The 16795-nt window shown below is 42.3% G+C and overlaps 1 protein-coding gene across 2 annotated transcripts in view; it reads right to left on the bottom strand.

The window, feature by feature from the left end:
- KCNMB2 (potassium calcium-activated channel subfamily M regulatory beta subunit 2) overlaps positions 1–16795 on the bottom strand; it is a 999199-nt gene that overhangs the window by 330408 nt on the left and 651996 nt on the right. The window contains exon 3 of one of the 2 annotated variants that reach the window (XM_077290498.1): positions 14803–14944. The exons of the other annotated variant lie outside the window; for it this stretch is intronic. Coding sequence (XP_077146613.1) covers positions 14803–14831 — 29 coding nt within the window. The 5' untranslated portion in view covers positions 14832–14944. The remainder of the gene's footprint in view (positions 1–14802; positions 14945–16795) is intronic. 2 annotated transcript variants of the gene reach the window in all.

Below are 16795 nucleotides of genomic sequence, written 5' to 3' on the forward strand. Positions count from 1 at the left end.
TTTGAAATTAATCTTCATCAGAGAATGTTGGGAGAAAGTATCATACAAATAATGTTTACTTATATGTACCTTAAAGGGCCTTAACTTTTATTTTACACAGCACTAGCTATTTTGGCTTTTACCTTTTGAGTATCCATCCTCAATCCTGTGATTGCCTATAATATAACCTTGTATTGATTTGTAGTATTCACACAAGGGAATTGTGTTATTATAATTTTTATATAGTTATATACAGTAGCACAAATCAGCACAAGGGTCTTAGCAGCTAAATAAACACAATAGCCACCCACTTTTCATTAAACATAAAAGATAATAAAATTGTATGTTCATGCTTAGACCTCAAGTCCTAGTGGGATATGGTGTACCTTATGGGAACCCTATTAGCAGCACACACAAAAAAAAAGGTGTTAGAGCAATAAAATCAAGGAAGCAGTATGAGAAACAGTATGGGCTGTAATGTAGGGAAACCCACAAATAAATCACAATATCAAGCTCATTAGCTCTTGTTGCACAGGTTAATAGCAATCAGGTATTTGGGTTAAAACAATTGTCAGTTCCAGGTGATGTGCTTGTAACATATGTAATCATAGAGAGATTACCTGTAAAGTGCACTTGTGCCTGCTGAAATATAAACTGCTTTACTTAGCGGAAAAGTGGTGAGCAATAGTTATATCCAAGGTAGTAAAGTCAATGAGAGTGCATGAGGGTATTAATACCTGTCAACTGGTGTGCAGATGTCCAGGCAAAAAAATGTCCCCACAATGATTTATGTAAAATCTTGGCCTGGGACTTCTAGTAAGAACGTTGCAGTCTATTTAGATTAATAAAAAGGGAGTGCTGTCCCGGACGCTCAGGTATAACCTGCTTCTGGTCGATGCAGGACCTGTGTGATGTCAACGGCATGTGACTGAAGCTGTTACGGAGCGTGCAGAGGACCAAACTTCCTATGCAGGCCTGAAGAAGGAGACTACTGCCTCTGAAACGCGTAGGAAGTTTGGTCCTCTGCACACTCCGCAGCAGCTTCAGTCACATGCTGTTGACATCACACAGGTCCTGCATCAGCCAGAAGCAGATTATACCCGAAGAGTGACCGGCTGGAGTGGGAGTCCAGGAACATCCACCTCTCGTGTCTCCCCTTTTCCTCATAGTTTGTAAGCTTGCGAGCAGGGCCCTCATTCCTCCTGGTATCTGTTTTGAACTGTGATTTCTGTTATGCTGTAATGTCTATTGTCTGTACAAGTCCCCTCTATAAGTTGTAAAGCGCTGCGGAATATGTTGGCGCTATATAAATAAAAATTATTATTATTATTATTATTATAACTGCTATCACCGGCCAGGACAGCGCTTTGTTTTCATCAGTCTAAATAGACTGCAACATTTTTACAATAAGTCTCAGACCAGGATTTTACATAAATCATCATGGGGACATTTTTTGCCTGGACATCTGCAGACGGGACTACAGGTATCAATACCCTCATGCACTCTCATTGACTTTACTACATTGGATATAACTATTGTTCACCACTTTTCTGCAAGTAAAGCAATTGATATTGCAGCAGGCACAAGTGCACTCTACAGGTGATCTCTCTTATGTTTGCAATTGTAACTTGCACATCAACTGGACCTAACAATTGTTTAAACCCAAATGCCTGATTGCTATTAACCTGTGCAACAAGAGCTATTGAGCTTTTTATTGTGATTTATTTGTGGGTTTCTCTAGATTATAGCTCATACTGTTTCTCATCCTGCTTTCTTGATTTTATTGCTCTAATACCTTTTTTTGTGCTGCTAATAGGGTTCCCATAAGGTACACCATATCCACTAAGACATGAGGTCTAAGAGCGAATATACACTTTTATTATCTGTTATTATAATTTACCTATATCGCTGAGTGTACCCATGGAAGTTCAGGTTCTGGTACCTGAGCTTCATTCCCAAGTTTGGTTCGGGTATCATTGAAAACATTGGGGATCCATACTTTTGAGCTGGTAAACTCTTATCTCTTCCCCTGGAACTCCAAGCATTAAAACGACTTCCAGAAGTCTGCGTTCGGCATTTAGCACCGAATACTAACTGTCCGGAATGAATCTCGAACCTTTCAGGTCAGTTTCACTTACCTCTACTTACCTACCTTTAGTATTTTATATGTCTGACTTTTGCATGTCTATATTTATGTTCTTAGTTATTATGCTATCCAAGTAAAGAATGCATTTTTATGAATTTTGAGCCTTGCATAATTCTACATAGATATTATTATAGGAGTTATCTGTCACAACCCACAAGAGTAGGTTCAGTGGACGGCACAACAAACAACAGGATGGAAAAAGGGAGAGGAAGGCCCTAACAATAGGGAGCGAGGGATGGGGCACCTCCGAACACAGCTTGAGCCTATCCCTAAGCTCCCCTAATGCCCTATGTGGGTCCTTCCCCCGCTGCCATCACATGCCTTGTCCCTAGCTTTCACCTCACTATTCCCTGTCTAGTGCACTGGCCAGTAAGGATGCTAGCCTCTCCACTGCAGATGGTGTAAACACAGGGGGTAGTAACAAGCACGAGACAGACAAGGAAAGGAACAGCAAAGCTTAGCTTTATATAGAAGAGAATAAACCAGGACATGAACTCCACTGAAGTAGCAGATACACTGTTGGCACCAAAGAGCTCCCAAACTCTGACGCTGGTTTTCAGAGACAAACTCTATTACCACAGCTGATGTGCCATGTGACTATTTAAAGGGTGGTGGGAGTGGTCACCACCCACATCAGCTGAAGTAGCAACAAAGCAGCTTCCAGCAAGAAAACTGACATTCACCCTTGCTGGCATGAAAGCAAAACACAACATTTAAATTAAAGTAGAGCCAGAGCTGACCTGAATACAAAAATGAATCTTGACATTTTCCTTATATTCATATATGTTTTCTTATGTAATGTAATAATCAAATCACTTTTCTGATATACTTTGATTAAAATGTTCCTACCATTCCCATTCTTTTCTATGTACCTGACTGCTTTAATTATATTTTTTTTACGTTTTATGATGTTTTATTCATAGTGTATGCTTGGATACTCAAATAGGATGTCATCAAGGGGCGGAAGCTGTGTTCACTACTGCAGCTGCCTTCCCCACCATGAAAGAAGCATCATCAGTGACCTCCTTTTCAGTGGCTTGACTAGTCCCTGATGTTCTGAGCATGCATCATCAGTAAAAGTGCCTGCTCAGTATAAGCTAATAGGAAGCCTGTGTTCTGCTTTTTTATCATTGGAACTGAAAAATAAACTATTCATAAATTATTTGAAATCCTCTATAGTATTTCACATACAAGTGCATGAAATGTGTGGTTTTGCATTTTCTCGGCAAAATAGCAGCAAGTGCCTTACTATTAGTAATACATGAGTTGTGAGTCCAGTAGAAAACTCCGGCACACTTGATATATCAAGAACACCAGACAAAAGAAACCTACAGCAGGTGCAGGTTTTAATAAAATATCGCTGAACAGAACTTGAGGCAATTATGCCAGGACAGAACCTTGCCCTCTCCGGTGGCGCATGCAGGTGTTTCCCTCTGTTCATGCAGAGCAGTACATCAGGCAGATGGCAGGTAGTAGGAGACAGGGGAAGCAGCAAGAGCGCTCTATAATATCTTAAACACTTTAAAATGCTGCTCAGAAAATCTATTTGGTATAAAGTGAAATAAAAGGGCAGGTGGGTTAATGTGATTCCAACAGCTGGATCCTGGATGGAGAAAAGAGTGGGGGTGGACTGCAGACAGCTCTTTCCCTGTTTCCTATCCCAGAATTAGTTACCTATTATCATTGAAGAATTACCATAAATCTTGTCCTACAGAATGACATATCGTTGGCAGTCAGAAATCCTCACAAGATGGCATTTCGGAGCCCTTTTAGCTTTTATCTGGTCCACCAGTTGCGCCTTTTTACTAAAATAATTTAGAAATGATGCACTTGTATTCTTAGATTTGGCATCCTGAGACAATTTCCATGTCATTCTCCTTGTGACGGGTACTGAGTGGCACTTTAGGCATTTCAGAGGAAACAACAGAAAGCTTTAGAGTGCAGCAAAGCATGATACGTTACACAGGATGATTTCTGTGATTTTCGCACATCTCTAAGTTTTATCTCAAAGTCAGCAGAAAATGGTGAAAATTTACTTGTTTGACAAAATGTGAGAGGGAAGAGCTATAAATCCAAAGTATACTCTATTTTCTACTGTAGACACAGCCCAACTCTTACTGCCACTTTGATTCATTCTTGTCTTAAATAATTTTACTCATTTATTACTAATTCTCTCAAAACTATCCTATCTAACCTGAATGCACAGGATGAGTTTTCTGTCCACATGTCTACCCTTTGCCAGTCACTGCACTGGTTAAAGCACCACTCCACCATTTTTTTTCAGCGCTGGAGTGGTGCTTTTAATCCAAGGTCCCTGACCCCTGTAAAATACTTACCTGCCACGGTCTTCACCTTTTTTCTGCGCTGCTCTGGTCCAATCTTGTGACCGCAACTTTAGACTGGCTGGAATTCAGAAGTAACAGTCACAAGCTCTCATTGCTAATTTATGAGAACCAGAACAAGGCCCGCGTAGACTTGCATTGAAAAGTGAGCTCTGTCTCGTTCCAACAAACACTGGAGCGATTTGGCAGGTCACAAACTGCTGGAAGCCGATGGGAGAGGCAGTGATAGAAGGTCAAGACGGCGGTGAGTAACTTTGAGAGTAGAAGCAGGGACCTTATATTTGAAGCGCCGCTCCAGCGTTGCAATAAAAAAAAACAGCTGGAGTGGTCATTTAATTATTCATTTTAGAATACAGTATGAAATTATACTCACAAAGCTCTCTCCAGTGTGACATCATGTTATATGCCCTCCCTTATTTGTCTACCCCACTATCAACACTCTACATTTTACAAATGGTGGTTTCATATGCAGTATGTTCTTTTATTTCCATTGCATTTTTTGGTGTAGCTTTTCAAGCAAATTCAGAAGTGGATTCAAAGGGAATGGGACATATAAAGGAAGATCTGGTTCAAAAAACACAATGGCATTTTCCACTCATAGTGTTCTGTGAAAACAACCTAAGACCACCTTGACATGAGTATTTGGTCACTTTTTTACCTCAGTATTTGCCAAAAGCCAAAACTAGGAGTGTAACAATCAGAGGAAAAGTATAATAGAAGCACGGAACCACTTCTGCATTTTTTACCCACTCCTGGTTTTGATTTGCAATTACTGAAGTAAAAAAACCTCACCAAATATTCAGTGTGTGCATGTGGCCTAAGGCCATTCAGAATATAGCTTTTGCTTGATTTTTGAAGAGTGTTTTAAGGGGTTTTGCGGCTGTTTTTGCAGCGTCCTTTAGCTATGATTTTTGGTGGGCTTACATGTGTGTTTTGTCCACAGTACATGTTTAAGGCTACTTTCACACTAGCGTTTTTCGGCGTACGTCGCAATGCGTCGTTTAGGAGAAAAAACGCATCCTGCAAAATTGTCTGCAGGATGCGTTTTTTCCCCATAGACTTACATTACCGACGCATTGCGACGTATCGCCACACGTCGCAACCGTGGTTCGACGGTTGCGTCGTGTTTTGGCGCACCGCCGCCACAAAAAAAATTACATGTAACTTTTTTTGTGCGTCTAGTCCGCCCCCTCCTCCCCGGACCTTACAATGGGGCAGCGGAAGCGTCATAAGACTGCATCCGCTGACCCCGTTGTGCTTTTCTTTCACAGCATGCGTCGGTACGTCGGCCCGACGCACTGCGACGGGCCCGTACCGACGCTGGTGTGAAAGCAGCCTAATAAAGCGAATTTCATTCCCTAAAACCGCATCAAGAAATGCTGAAAAAAAATGCAGCAAAATCTCTCAGCTGCATTTTTGTACTTGCTTTCTATTAGGGAAAAAAATGCTGCAAAAACACTATAAGGCCGGTTTCACACGTCAGTGGCTCCGGTACGTGAGGTGACAGTTTCCTCACGTACCGGAGACACTGACACACGTAGACCCATAAAAATCAATGCATCTGTTCAGATGTCATTGATTTTTTGCGGACCGTGTCTCCGTGTGCCAAACACGGAGACATGTCAGTGTTCGTGGGAGCGCACGTTTTACACGGACCCAATAGAGTCAATGGGTCCGCGTAAAACACGGACCTCACACGGACATTCTCCGTCTGGGGTCCGTGTGGCGTGCCGGAGACAGCGCTACAGTAAGCGCTGTCCCCCCCACATGGTGCTGAAGCCGGTATTCATATCTTCCCTGTAGCAGCGTTTGCTATAGAGAAAATATGAAGAATAGTGTTAAAAATAAAGATTTAGGTGTCCGCCGCCCTCCCACCCCCTGTGCGCCCCCCCGCTGGTCAGAAAATACTTATCCGGGTCCCCCGTCGGCTGTCGCTCCTTCCTGGTCTGGCCGCGCCTCCTACTGTATGCGGTCACGTGGGGCCGATCAATTACAATCATGAATAGTCGGCTCCGCCCCTATGGGAGGTGGAGCCACATATTCATGACTGTAAATGATCGGGCCCACGTGACCGCATGCAGGAGAAGCCGCGGCAAGACCAAGAAGGAGCGACAGCCGACGGGGGACCCGGGTAAGTATTTTCTGACCAGCGGGGGGGCGCACAGGGGGTGGGGGGGCGGCGGACACCTAAATCTTTATTTTTAACACTATTCTTCATATTTTCTCTGCAGCAAACGTTACTGCAGAGAGGATATGAATCGCAGCTTCAGCACCATGCAGAGTGGGTACCACACGCTCCGTGTGGTACCCACTCGCCATACGGGCGGCACACGTGTGCCGCAAGTATGGCCTCCGTGAGTTCCCAGGCACACGGACACGGATAACTCCGGTACCGATTTATTCCGGTACCGGAATTATCTGGACGTGTGGGACAGCCCTAAAATGCTAAAAGAATTTCACATTTCAAAGATTTCAAAACAGTGCAGTGCTTAAATTCAGCCAAGAAAAAAAAAAAACAAGTGTGTGCAACTGGGCATAAGATTTCTAAAACCTCGTAGCTTTTGCTGGCACTGTAAAAAGCAGCTTTTCTGCAAAAAAAAAAATGCTGCAATGCTGCAAAATGCTGCAAGTGAAAAACATAGGATACTTAGGGAAAAAAACGTCCACAACGTTACATATATTACAGGCCACACTTTGCTACTAAGTTGAATTAGTAAACTAAATACTGGGCCACTAGAAAGTTTGGCATAGGGTGCAAACTTCTGTGATTCTGACCTTATCTTTGCCGCATTCACATCTATTGGCATTGGCCCTAACTAATTTTCTAAATGCATATGTTGGATAGCACGTTTACATTCCTATTTGGCATCACATTTCTAGATGATGCGCTGATTTAATCAATGACACTTTGCCCAGAATGTTTTACGTTGACAATTTCAAGTGATGGAAATCTTCAAATACTTGATGGGAGAGATTTGCTGTTCTGCCATCATACAGGTATCCGTGATGAAATAAGAAGTAAGGACACTTCAATTGGAGAACCACTATGGATTTAAGGGAGAACCACTAAGGATATAAGGGAACCTGTAAGGGTATGTGTCCACGTTCAGGATTGCATCAGGATTTGGTCAGGATTTTTCATCAGTATTTGTAAGCCAAAACCAGGAGTGGAACAATTAGAGGAAAAGTATAATAGAAACATATGCACCACTTCTGTATTTATCACCCACTCCTGGTTTTGGCTTACAAATACTGATGGAAAATCCTGACCAAATCCTGATGCAATCCTGAACGTGGACACATACCCTTACAGTCTGATCTTCTAACCTTCCCATATGCCATGTCAATTGGATGGCTTACAAGTTTGAGGAAAACATTGCGGTCCAGTGAAGCTTCTCGCTACCATACATGAATTCACAAGTATGAACACAATCTTAGTCCTGTTTTGATATGACGCATCAATCAGAATATTATCAAAGGTAAACAGATGAAAACAGCCCTTCAAGTTACATGAACGATTAAGCCTTTTCATAAGGGAAAAATCCATAAATGCACTTGCCTGGGATCAGTAGCTCACCATCTACATAACTATGGCAAAAGATCAGGGTGAAATGTTTAGAGATTAAAAAAACATACCTTGAAAGGTCTGTGAGAGACAGAGAGCCACAAGCAGACATTTCAGTATCTAACATCCCAGTATACATAACACAACGTGAAATACAAAAGGTACTGTGGGGATAATTAGCTTAGTATGCTTCTGGGACAGAGCGACACGTCGTGTAAATAAAAGCCACCCATTACATCTCTTTACTGGAGGATAAACAAATTTAAGCAGATCCCAAAGGATTATTGGCTCATCACCAAGACATTGGGATCATATTACTCAGAGATATTATTACAATGAACAGTGAATAAAAATATATATAGAGAGATTCAGTCTACAAATATATTAAAACACAGAAACAATCATGAAAACAAACAATACTTAGGGCTTATTTAATATGTTATTCAGTGGGATATTACAAGTAGGGTTGAGCGAAACGGATCGGACAAATTCAAAAGTCGCTGACTTTTGGCAAAGTCGGGTTTCATGAAACCCGACCCGATCCTAGTGTTGGATCGGCCATGTGGTCGGCGATCTTCGCGCCAAAGTCGCGTTTCGTATGATGCGTTTAGCGCCATTTTTCAGCCAATGAAGGAGTGTGTGCAGCGTGATGACATAGGTGTCAGGGACGTGCACGCCTATCGCCATATTATCGCGTGTGCTGCGATTTGCAATGTAAAAGAGGAGGAGGAGGATTTTTTCCCATTGACTTGCATTGGATTTCGTGTTTTGGTCGATCCCCGACTCTTCGCGATAATCGGCCGATTTCACTCGACTCGACTTTTGAGGAAGTCGGGTTTCGCGAAACCCGACTTAATCTTAAAAAAATGAAAGTCGCCCAACCCTAATTACAAGTACTGTATCTAGTTGTATTGATTATAATGTCACAGAAATTAGTGACATGCTTTAAATTATATTTTCAAAAGGGGTTTCAAGGGAAAAAAGTTCATAAATTAGACGTAAAAAGTAAATTATAGAGACCAATTCGCAATTTCACACAGATTTTAACATTTTGGGATTCGACTAGTGGTTTACAAAAAAAAAAACTTTCCCGACCATTTCCCACTTTTCTGAAGCATAAGAGAGTGGGGAAATGTCATCTGAAAATTTCCCCATATTGCCCTGTGGCTATGACATCATGAACCTTGTACAGTGGTGGTCAGTACCTGGGCCAACTGAGATCAGTGGTTCCCAACAGAGCATAGTTTTACGGCATTTTCCATCAGCAGATTCATTGAGTTAGTCTCTCTCTCCTGGTCAGCAGGGTTCTCGAGTATAAGGCTATCTGAGTATAAGCCGAGACCCCTAATTTTGCCACAAAAAACTGGGAAAACTTATTGACTTGAGTATAAGTCTAGGGTGGGAAATGCAGCAGCTTCTGGTAAATTTAAAAAATAAAAATAAATACCAATAAAAATAAAATTGATTGAAACATCAGTAGGTTAAATGTTTTTGAATATCAGGATTGAATCAGGAGCCCCATAAGATGCTCTATACAAAATACACCCCATATAATGCTGCACAAAGATTAATGATAGCCCCATAAGATGCTCCATGGAATAGTATGCCCCTTATAATACTCCATAAAAGTTGATGACCCCATAAGATGCTCCATAGCATAACATGCCCATATGCTGCTGCTGCGATGAAAAAAAAAATGACATACTGACCTCTCATCGCTGGGCGCCGAGTGCTAGGGGCCTGAACAGGCGGGACACTGGTGCGCTTTGGGGGTCAGATGCCAGAGTCGCCGCTGGCTCAGGACACAGGCACTTGCGATAGTCACCTGTCCCCGTTCCACTGCTGTGCGCCACTGTGTCTTCCAGGTCTCTGCAGTGACTGTTCAGGCAGAGGGCATGCACTAAACAAGACATTGCGCCCTCTGACCTGAATGTCACAGTCAGAGGACGCGGAAGACACAGCGTGGCGGTGGAACAGGGACAGGTGAATATTGCATGGCTCACCCTCCACCGGGCTACTCATCCCATTCTGGCGCGGTCTCTCTGCAATTCCCTGCTTCCCTGCGCCGGCAGCTTGTTCTTGTGTTCAGCGGTCACATGGTACCACTCATTAAAGTAATGAATATGCGCTCCTCCTATGGGAATGGAGTCGCGTCCATATTCATTACTTTAATGACCGGTACCACGTGACTGCTGAACACAGGAAGAGCTGCAGGCACCAGAGACCATCTGAGAAGTAAGGACCTGCAGAGACCGCGCCAGGAGGGTGAGTATGATGTGACAGTTTCCACTCCTGACGCTCCTCCTCTGACCCCTGGGTATAAGCTGAGAGGAGCACTTTCAGCCTTAAAAAATGGGCTGAAAATCTTGGCTTATACTCGAGTATCTACGGTGCCAGCTTTCCAGTATTGAGATTTGCACGATAACTTCCTAATACAGTTGTATTAATCCAAGTGTCTAGATTTTCCCAGGACAGTTCCATCCCAGATTCTGCCAGTTTAGCTTTTAATCCTGAATTTAACACCTAACTGTTTTTCCTGCATTGGCGCATGCCTGGAGCAGAGAGTGAAGGGATTTCCTTTTCTGATGCATAGGCAGAGAAGGGGGTTGGCTTTGCTATGGAAATATGCAGTGAGCTAGAACCTTTCACACAATGTTTGGTCACATCTTAACACAGTAAATGCTGCCCTGGTAGAACAAAAGTCCGAAAGCCAAGCCATGAGGATCCAGGGTGAAGAGGCTATCAGCCATCTTACGAGTGAAGCCAATGTTTTTTACCACTAGGCCAGGTTGTTACAGTTAGCAAGAACTGTAGTTTCTGCTCAATGAAAAGACATCTTAACAAGAAGTTGCTTTTTTTGACAGATTCAGTGAAAGGACTGCCCCATGTTGAAATAAAATGGCACATGGCCAGCGTATCCTGGAGTTGATAGTCTTCTAGCATACTTTCTATACATGTATTGGAGATCTTTTTAGCATTATGGAATACTTCGGTTCTATTCACATATAGAATGACTCCATCACTTTTTATGGCAAGAACTGTCCATCATGTTGAGTTATTCTTGCTGTCGAGATGAGACAAAAAAAATTGAGCGGGCACCACTAAAGTGTAGCCTATAATGAAAGGCGGGTGCTACTAATGCGCCAAAACCATGCATATACAAAGAAAAAGAAAAAAGCAGCGCAATTAATGTGCACACACTGCCTTTATAATTAGTGTAAACCATGCTTTATTGAGACAGAAAAAGTGCTGATAAACATAAAAACATTTAAAAAGCATGTAAAACATACCCAAACATACATGATCAATATCCCCTTTATGTGAAGATATGAGTATAGCAGGCTCACCAGGGAAAAATAATCCCAGAAACTTTCCCAGTGAGTAACACTAAATAGTTAATATAACAGTATGAAAATATGCATGTGCATATGCCTTAGGCTCCAGTGTCGATTCTCCCCTCCAGCGTCCCACTTGCATTACAATATAACTATATAAACATGCTGAAATAACAGTACTGCCATGTGAAGCAAGGGATAAATGCAATATTGTCAAACAATAATTGCTAAACATGTACACATGAAACTAATAGTATTGCCATGTGAAACACAGGAATAGCACAACGCTGTCTAACAAGGGTTAATGCTGTACCCATGCCAATGTGAAATGCCTGTGAGGATATCCCACACCGGAGTCTCAACCAGCAATGCACAGCCCATAACACATGGTTGAATATAAGAACAGTGATACTCACTGGGAGTGGTTGAGTCCGCTGGCTCCCAACGCGTGTCGCTACTCCTGGTAGCTTCGTCAGGGAAAGTAAAAAGCAGTTGGTCACGTTGGGTATATATAGTGTAAGTGCACTTACTATGAAGCCCATGATTGCCGGCACCTGTGTCCGGCACTCATTAAGCAATGGAACAGTCCGTCAGGGTCAGGGCGAGTCAAGAAAGTCGAATGGGCAGCAGCTCCACTCCAGTGCCAGGGTTTGCAATATATCAAGGTATATTCCAGAAGTATCTGTGTTTCCTACCGGAAGAAACAATTGCACATGCGCTGGCCTCCACGTCACTCACATGCAGAGTGCCCTCCCTAGTTACCTAGATTCACTGATCATTCAGGCCCTTATGTATGGCTTTACTGGGTGTATCAGGCACTGGTCTGCGCCTGCGCTGGAACCAATTCCCCACGTCACCACTTTGTGCACGCCCTTCTCACAATAGGGGCGCATGCGCAATGCCGGGCATTGATATATTGCAAACCCTGGCACTGGAGTGGAGCTGCCGCCCATTCGACCTTCTTGACTTACCCTGACCCTGACGGACTGTTCCATTGCTTAATGAGTGTCGGCAAACATGGGCTTCATAGTAAGTGCACTTACACTATATATACCCGACGTGACCAACTGCTTTTTACTTCCCCTGACGAAGCTACCAGGAGTAGCAACACGCATTGGGAGCCAGCGGGCTCAACCACTCCCAATGAGTAGCACGGTTCTTATATTCAACCATGTGTTATGGGCTGTGCATTGCTGGTTGTGACTCCGGTGTGGGATATCCTCACAGGCATTCCACAGTGGCATGGGTACAGCATTAACCCTTGTTAGACAGCGTTGTACTATTCCTGTGTTTCACATAGCAATACTATTAGTTTCATGTGTACATGTTTAGCAATTATTGTTAGACAATATTGCATTTATCCCTTGCTTCACATGGCAGTACTGTTATTTCAGCATGTTTATATAGTTATATTGTAATGCAAGTGGGACGCTGGAGGGGAGAATCGACACTGGAGCCTAAGGCAGATGCACATGCATATTTTCATACTGTTATATTAACTATTTATTGTTACTCACTGGGAAAGTTTCTGGGATTATTTTTCCCTGGTGAGCCTGCTATACTCATATCTTCACATAAAGGGGATATTGATCATGTATGTTTGGGTATGTTTTACATGCTTTTTAAATGTTTTTATGTTTACCAGCACTTTTTCTGTCTCAATAAAGCATGGTTTACACTAATTATAAAGGCAGTGTGTGCACTTTAATTGCGCTGCTTTTTTCTTTTTCTTTGTTTATTCTTGCTGTCAAAACAGTAGAAACCTCAACTGTGCCCATACAAAAAAATGGCATGATAAGGTCAGCGATACTTTTAGCAAAAAGAAAAAGTCATGTATTTATTACACGCGAACGCATATTGGTTTATGCAATCTAAATCTTTATCTGCTTTATCTATTGTCACATGTAGAAACTGAACAACAATAAATTATTATAAGAGCAAATAATAAGTCTGAATTGTTATTAGATACTGCCATACAGTAATAAACAGCAAATTATTTTCTAGATGATATGTGTTTATGTATCCACACAAGAAGCGAGACAGTATAATAATGAGAAAATACTTCTACAAAGCAGCAATTTACTTGTTCTCTATATATTCATGCAGACGTGAACCATATTAAACATGCAAGCCTAGTTGTATACTGCTATAAACCTCCACAGATGGACTTATTAATTTTTTTTTAAATTAAAGCAGTCATTAAGTCAAAGCATTAAGTCTGCGGTACACAGAAGAAAAATTACTCAAAAAGAGGTCCTGTAAGGACGTTACGTGTTTAAGAATCATAGTGAGAAGCCTCATTTTCATATACAGGTTTTGTAAATATGATTTTATTTTCCTATCAGAATGTCTTTGGTAATATTGGTCTTGGTAGGATTTGATCCCAGCACTTCAAAGCAACAGTGCTAACCACTGAGCCATCATACTGCCCTCTGTGATGCCCATAATGCATAGAATATCCTTCATGACAATTTGTTGTTAACACTGCTCCCAAACACAACATCATACTACTGACAGTGGTCTCACAGAATTTATGCCTGATAAATTCATAGTAAGTGCACGTACACTATATATACCCAACGTGACCAACTGCTTTTTACTTCCCCTGACGAAGCTACCAGGAGTAGCGACACGCGTTGGGAATGAATGAATCAACAACAATATCCTTATATATGGCATATTTAAGGAGTTGTCTGAGACTTTTACATTGATGACTTATTCTTAAGATGAGTCATCAACATCTGATCTGTGCGATTGCGACATCCAGAACCTCAGCTGATCACATAATGCCATCTGTATGTTACATAATAATGATGCTGCCTTGCCAGCCTGGCTAATCAAAAGCCACTCTGAGGAAGGCAATAGATTCTAGAACCTCCCATACAGTGATCATAGACTACTGACCTGACTCCCGTGCATCGATCTGCCCATCTCCATTAATAATAATCTTTATTTTTATATAAAAGATGTGGAATGTGGGAGGAAACCAGATAACCTGCAGGAAATCCATGCAGACACAGGGAGAACAGACAAACTCCTTGCAGATGTTGTCCTTGGTGGGATTTGAACCCAGGACTCCAGCGCTGCAAGGCTGCAGTACTAACCACTGAGCCACCATGCTGCCCATTGACAGATGTGGCAACTAGAAATAAGTGGATCTTTTAAAATTCAAATTTACTGGGTATACAGAATTTTCTCAGAATATACGGTATATATTGGATTTGTGGTGAATACATTTGGATGAAGTTCAGTATTGGAGAGTTTGTAATTGCTCAGAAAATACACATGGTAGAGAGAGAACTCCATGGACCATAAGGGCTTACACTCTATAGGAGAAAGAGGAGAGACCACTAATCATAAGAGCTTACACTCTACAGGAGAGAGAAAGGACTTTGCTGACCATAAGAGCTTTTACTCTATAAGAGAGAGACTTACCCTCTGGAGATGTAAAACAACTCTGCCATACAAATTGTGCTGCATTTGGAACCACTGATCTACGATGGCCCAGGTACTGACCACCACTGTTCAAGATATGTTGATACATGTCATAGCTGTAGAGCATCCTGTTGCTTCGGCACTGTGGGAAATAGTGCAATTTTTTATCATAAACCGCAAGTTGAATCTCAAAGTTTTCAAATTCGTGCAAAACAGAACATTTCTGAAAATTCAACTCAAACTTGAGCTTCAGCAGACCAATGTACTCATCTCTAGTGATATCTTCCTTTATCTTTACACTGCCATATAACACTCTATGCATTATTGTCAGTCTACTATTTGTGACACGCTAGTCTTGTGTGATCACTAGTGATGAGCGAACGTGTTTGCCACTACTCATTACTCGCCCGAGTATCACTATACTCGGTGTACTCGGTGAGCTACGAGTATTTCCAGGATTATTCGGCAGGAGCTCGGGTTTCTGCCCTGCAATTCTGGTGCTCTTTAAAGCGCCAATGACAATGCAGGGCTTGTCTGCCATGCACTGTAATGCCGCAGCCATCTTTGTTGTGGTATTACAGTAATTGGCTGGCTGCACAGCGTCATCAGTTCTATAAGAGTCCTGGTGCTGCCCTGCTCGCCGCATTCAGTTCCGGACTTAGGTAGTGTAGAGAGAGTTGCTGCTGAGATATGGTCAGAATTGTGCTTTTAAGGGCTCATTTCCACTTGCGAGAGACAAAATGGTCCGATTTACGGACCGAAAAAACGGAGGAAAATCATGCGATTGTCATGCGAGTGTCATGCGAGTGTCTTGCGATTTTTTTATCGCAACATCCGTATGACATCCGTATTGCTGTCCGATTTTTACACACCGGTGTCCTTTGAAAAGCCGGCAAATCAGTGCTGTGTACAGTAAAATCACACTGACAGGTTAGAATAGAATAGATATATACACATAGAATAGGTATATATATAGATATGGGAATTTTTCCCACGCTCAAGTTCATATGAGGACATCCAGCAGAGGGCGCATCACCGTGACTCAAGGTAACTACTGTACATTCCCCTACATTCCATTCATTCACCAAGTTTTACAGACACGAGTGACTGCATTAGCAGAGCTCCTGGGTGTAAAATGATTTAACCCCTTCAGATGGATTTACATCATGGGACGTGACCTGAACGACGTAAAGTATGGGATATTGTTGGTTTTTTATTTTTCATTTTTTACAGAACGAGGGTCTTCAGGTGGATTAAGAGTCTAATAAAATATTACAACACCCTGTGTCTTTATTTCATTAAAGTACTTTGTAATAATGTGTGTGTGTTTTATTAACCATTTCATACTTTTGGATTAATAATGGATAGGTGTCATAATTGACACCTCTCCATTATTAATCTGGCTTAATGTCACCTTACAATAGCAAGGTGACATTAATCCTTCATTACCCCATATCCCACCACTACACAGGAGTGGGAAGAGAGTGGCCAAGTGCCAGAATAGGTGCATCTTCCAGATGAGCCTTTTCTGGGGTGGCTGGGGGCAGATGTTTTTAGCCAGGGGGGCCAATAACCATGGACCCTCTCTAGGCTATTAATATCTGCCCTCAGTCACTGGCTTTACCACTCTGGCGGAGAAAATTGCACGGGAGCCCACGCCAATTTTTCCGCGATTTAACCCTTTAATTTAATAGCTAGAGCCCCCAAATTTGACACACAGACACTTCTTACATTAATGAAGAGGAATCTATATATATAAGAGGCATCATGATTACTCGCTAATCCCGCCCCTGCACAGTAGCTCCGCCCCCACACATCACCACACACAATCCCGCCCCCCCACCAATTACCACACATAATCCTGCCCCCACCACATTACCACATACAATCCCGCCCCCCCAACACATTACCACACACAATCCCGCCCCCCACCACATTTCCACACACAATCCTGCTCCCACCACATTACCACACACAATCCTGCCCCCCCACC

The sequence above is a fragment of the Ranitomeya variabilis genome, chromosome 2 (assembly GCF_051348905.1).
Source record: "Ranitomeya variabilis isolate aRanVar5 chromosome 2, aRanVar5.hap1, whole genome shotgun sequence".
Classification (NCBI taxonomy): Eukaryota; Metazoa; Chordata; class Amphibia; order Anura; family Dendrobatidae; genus Ranitomeya; species Ranitomeya variabilis.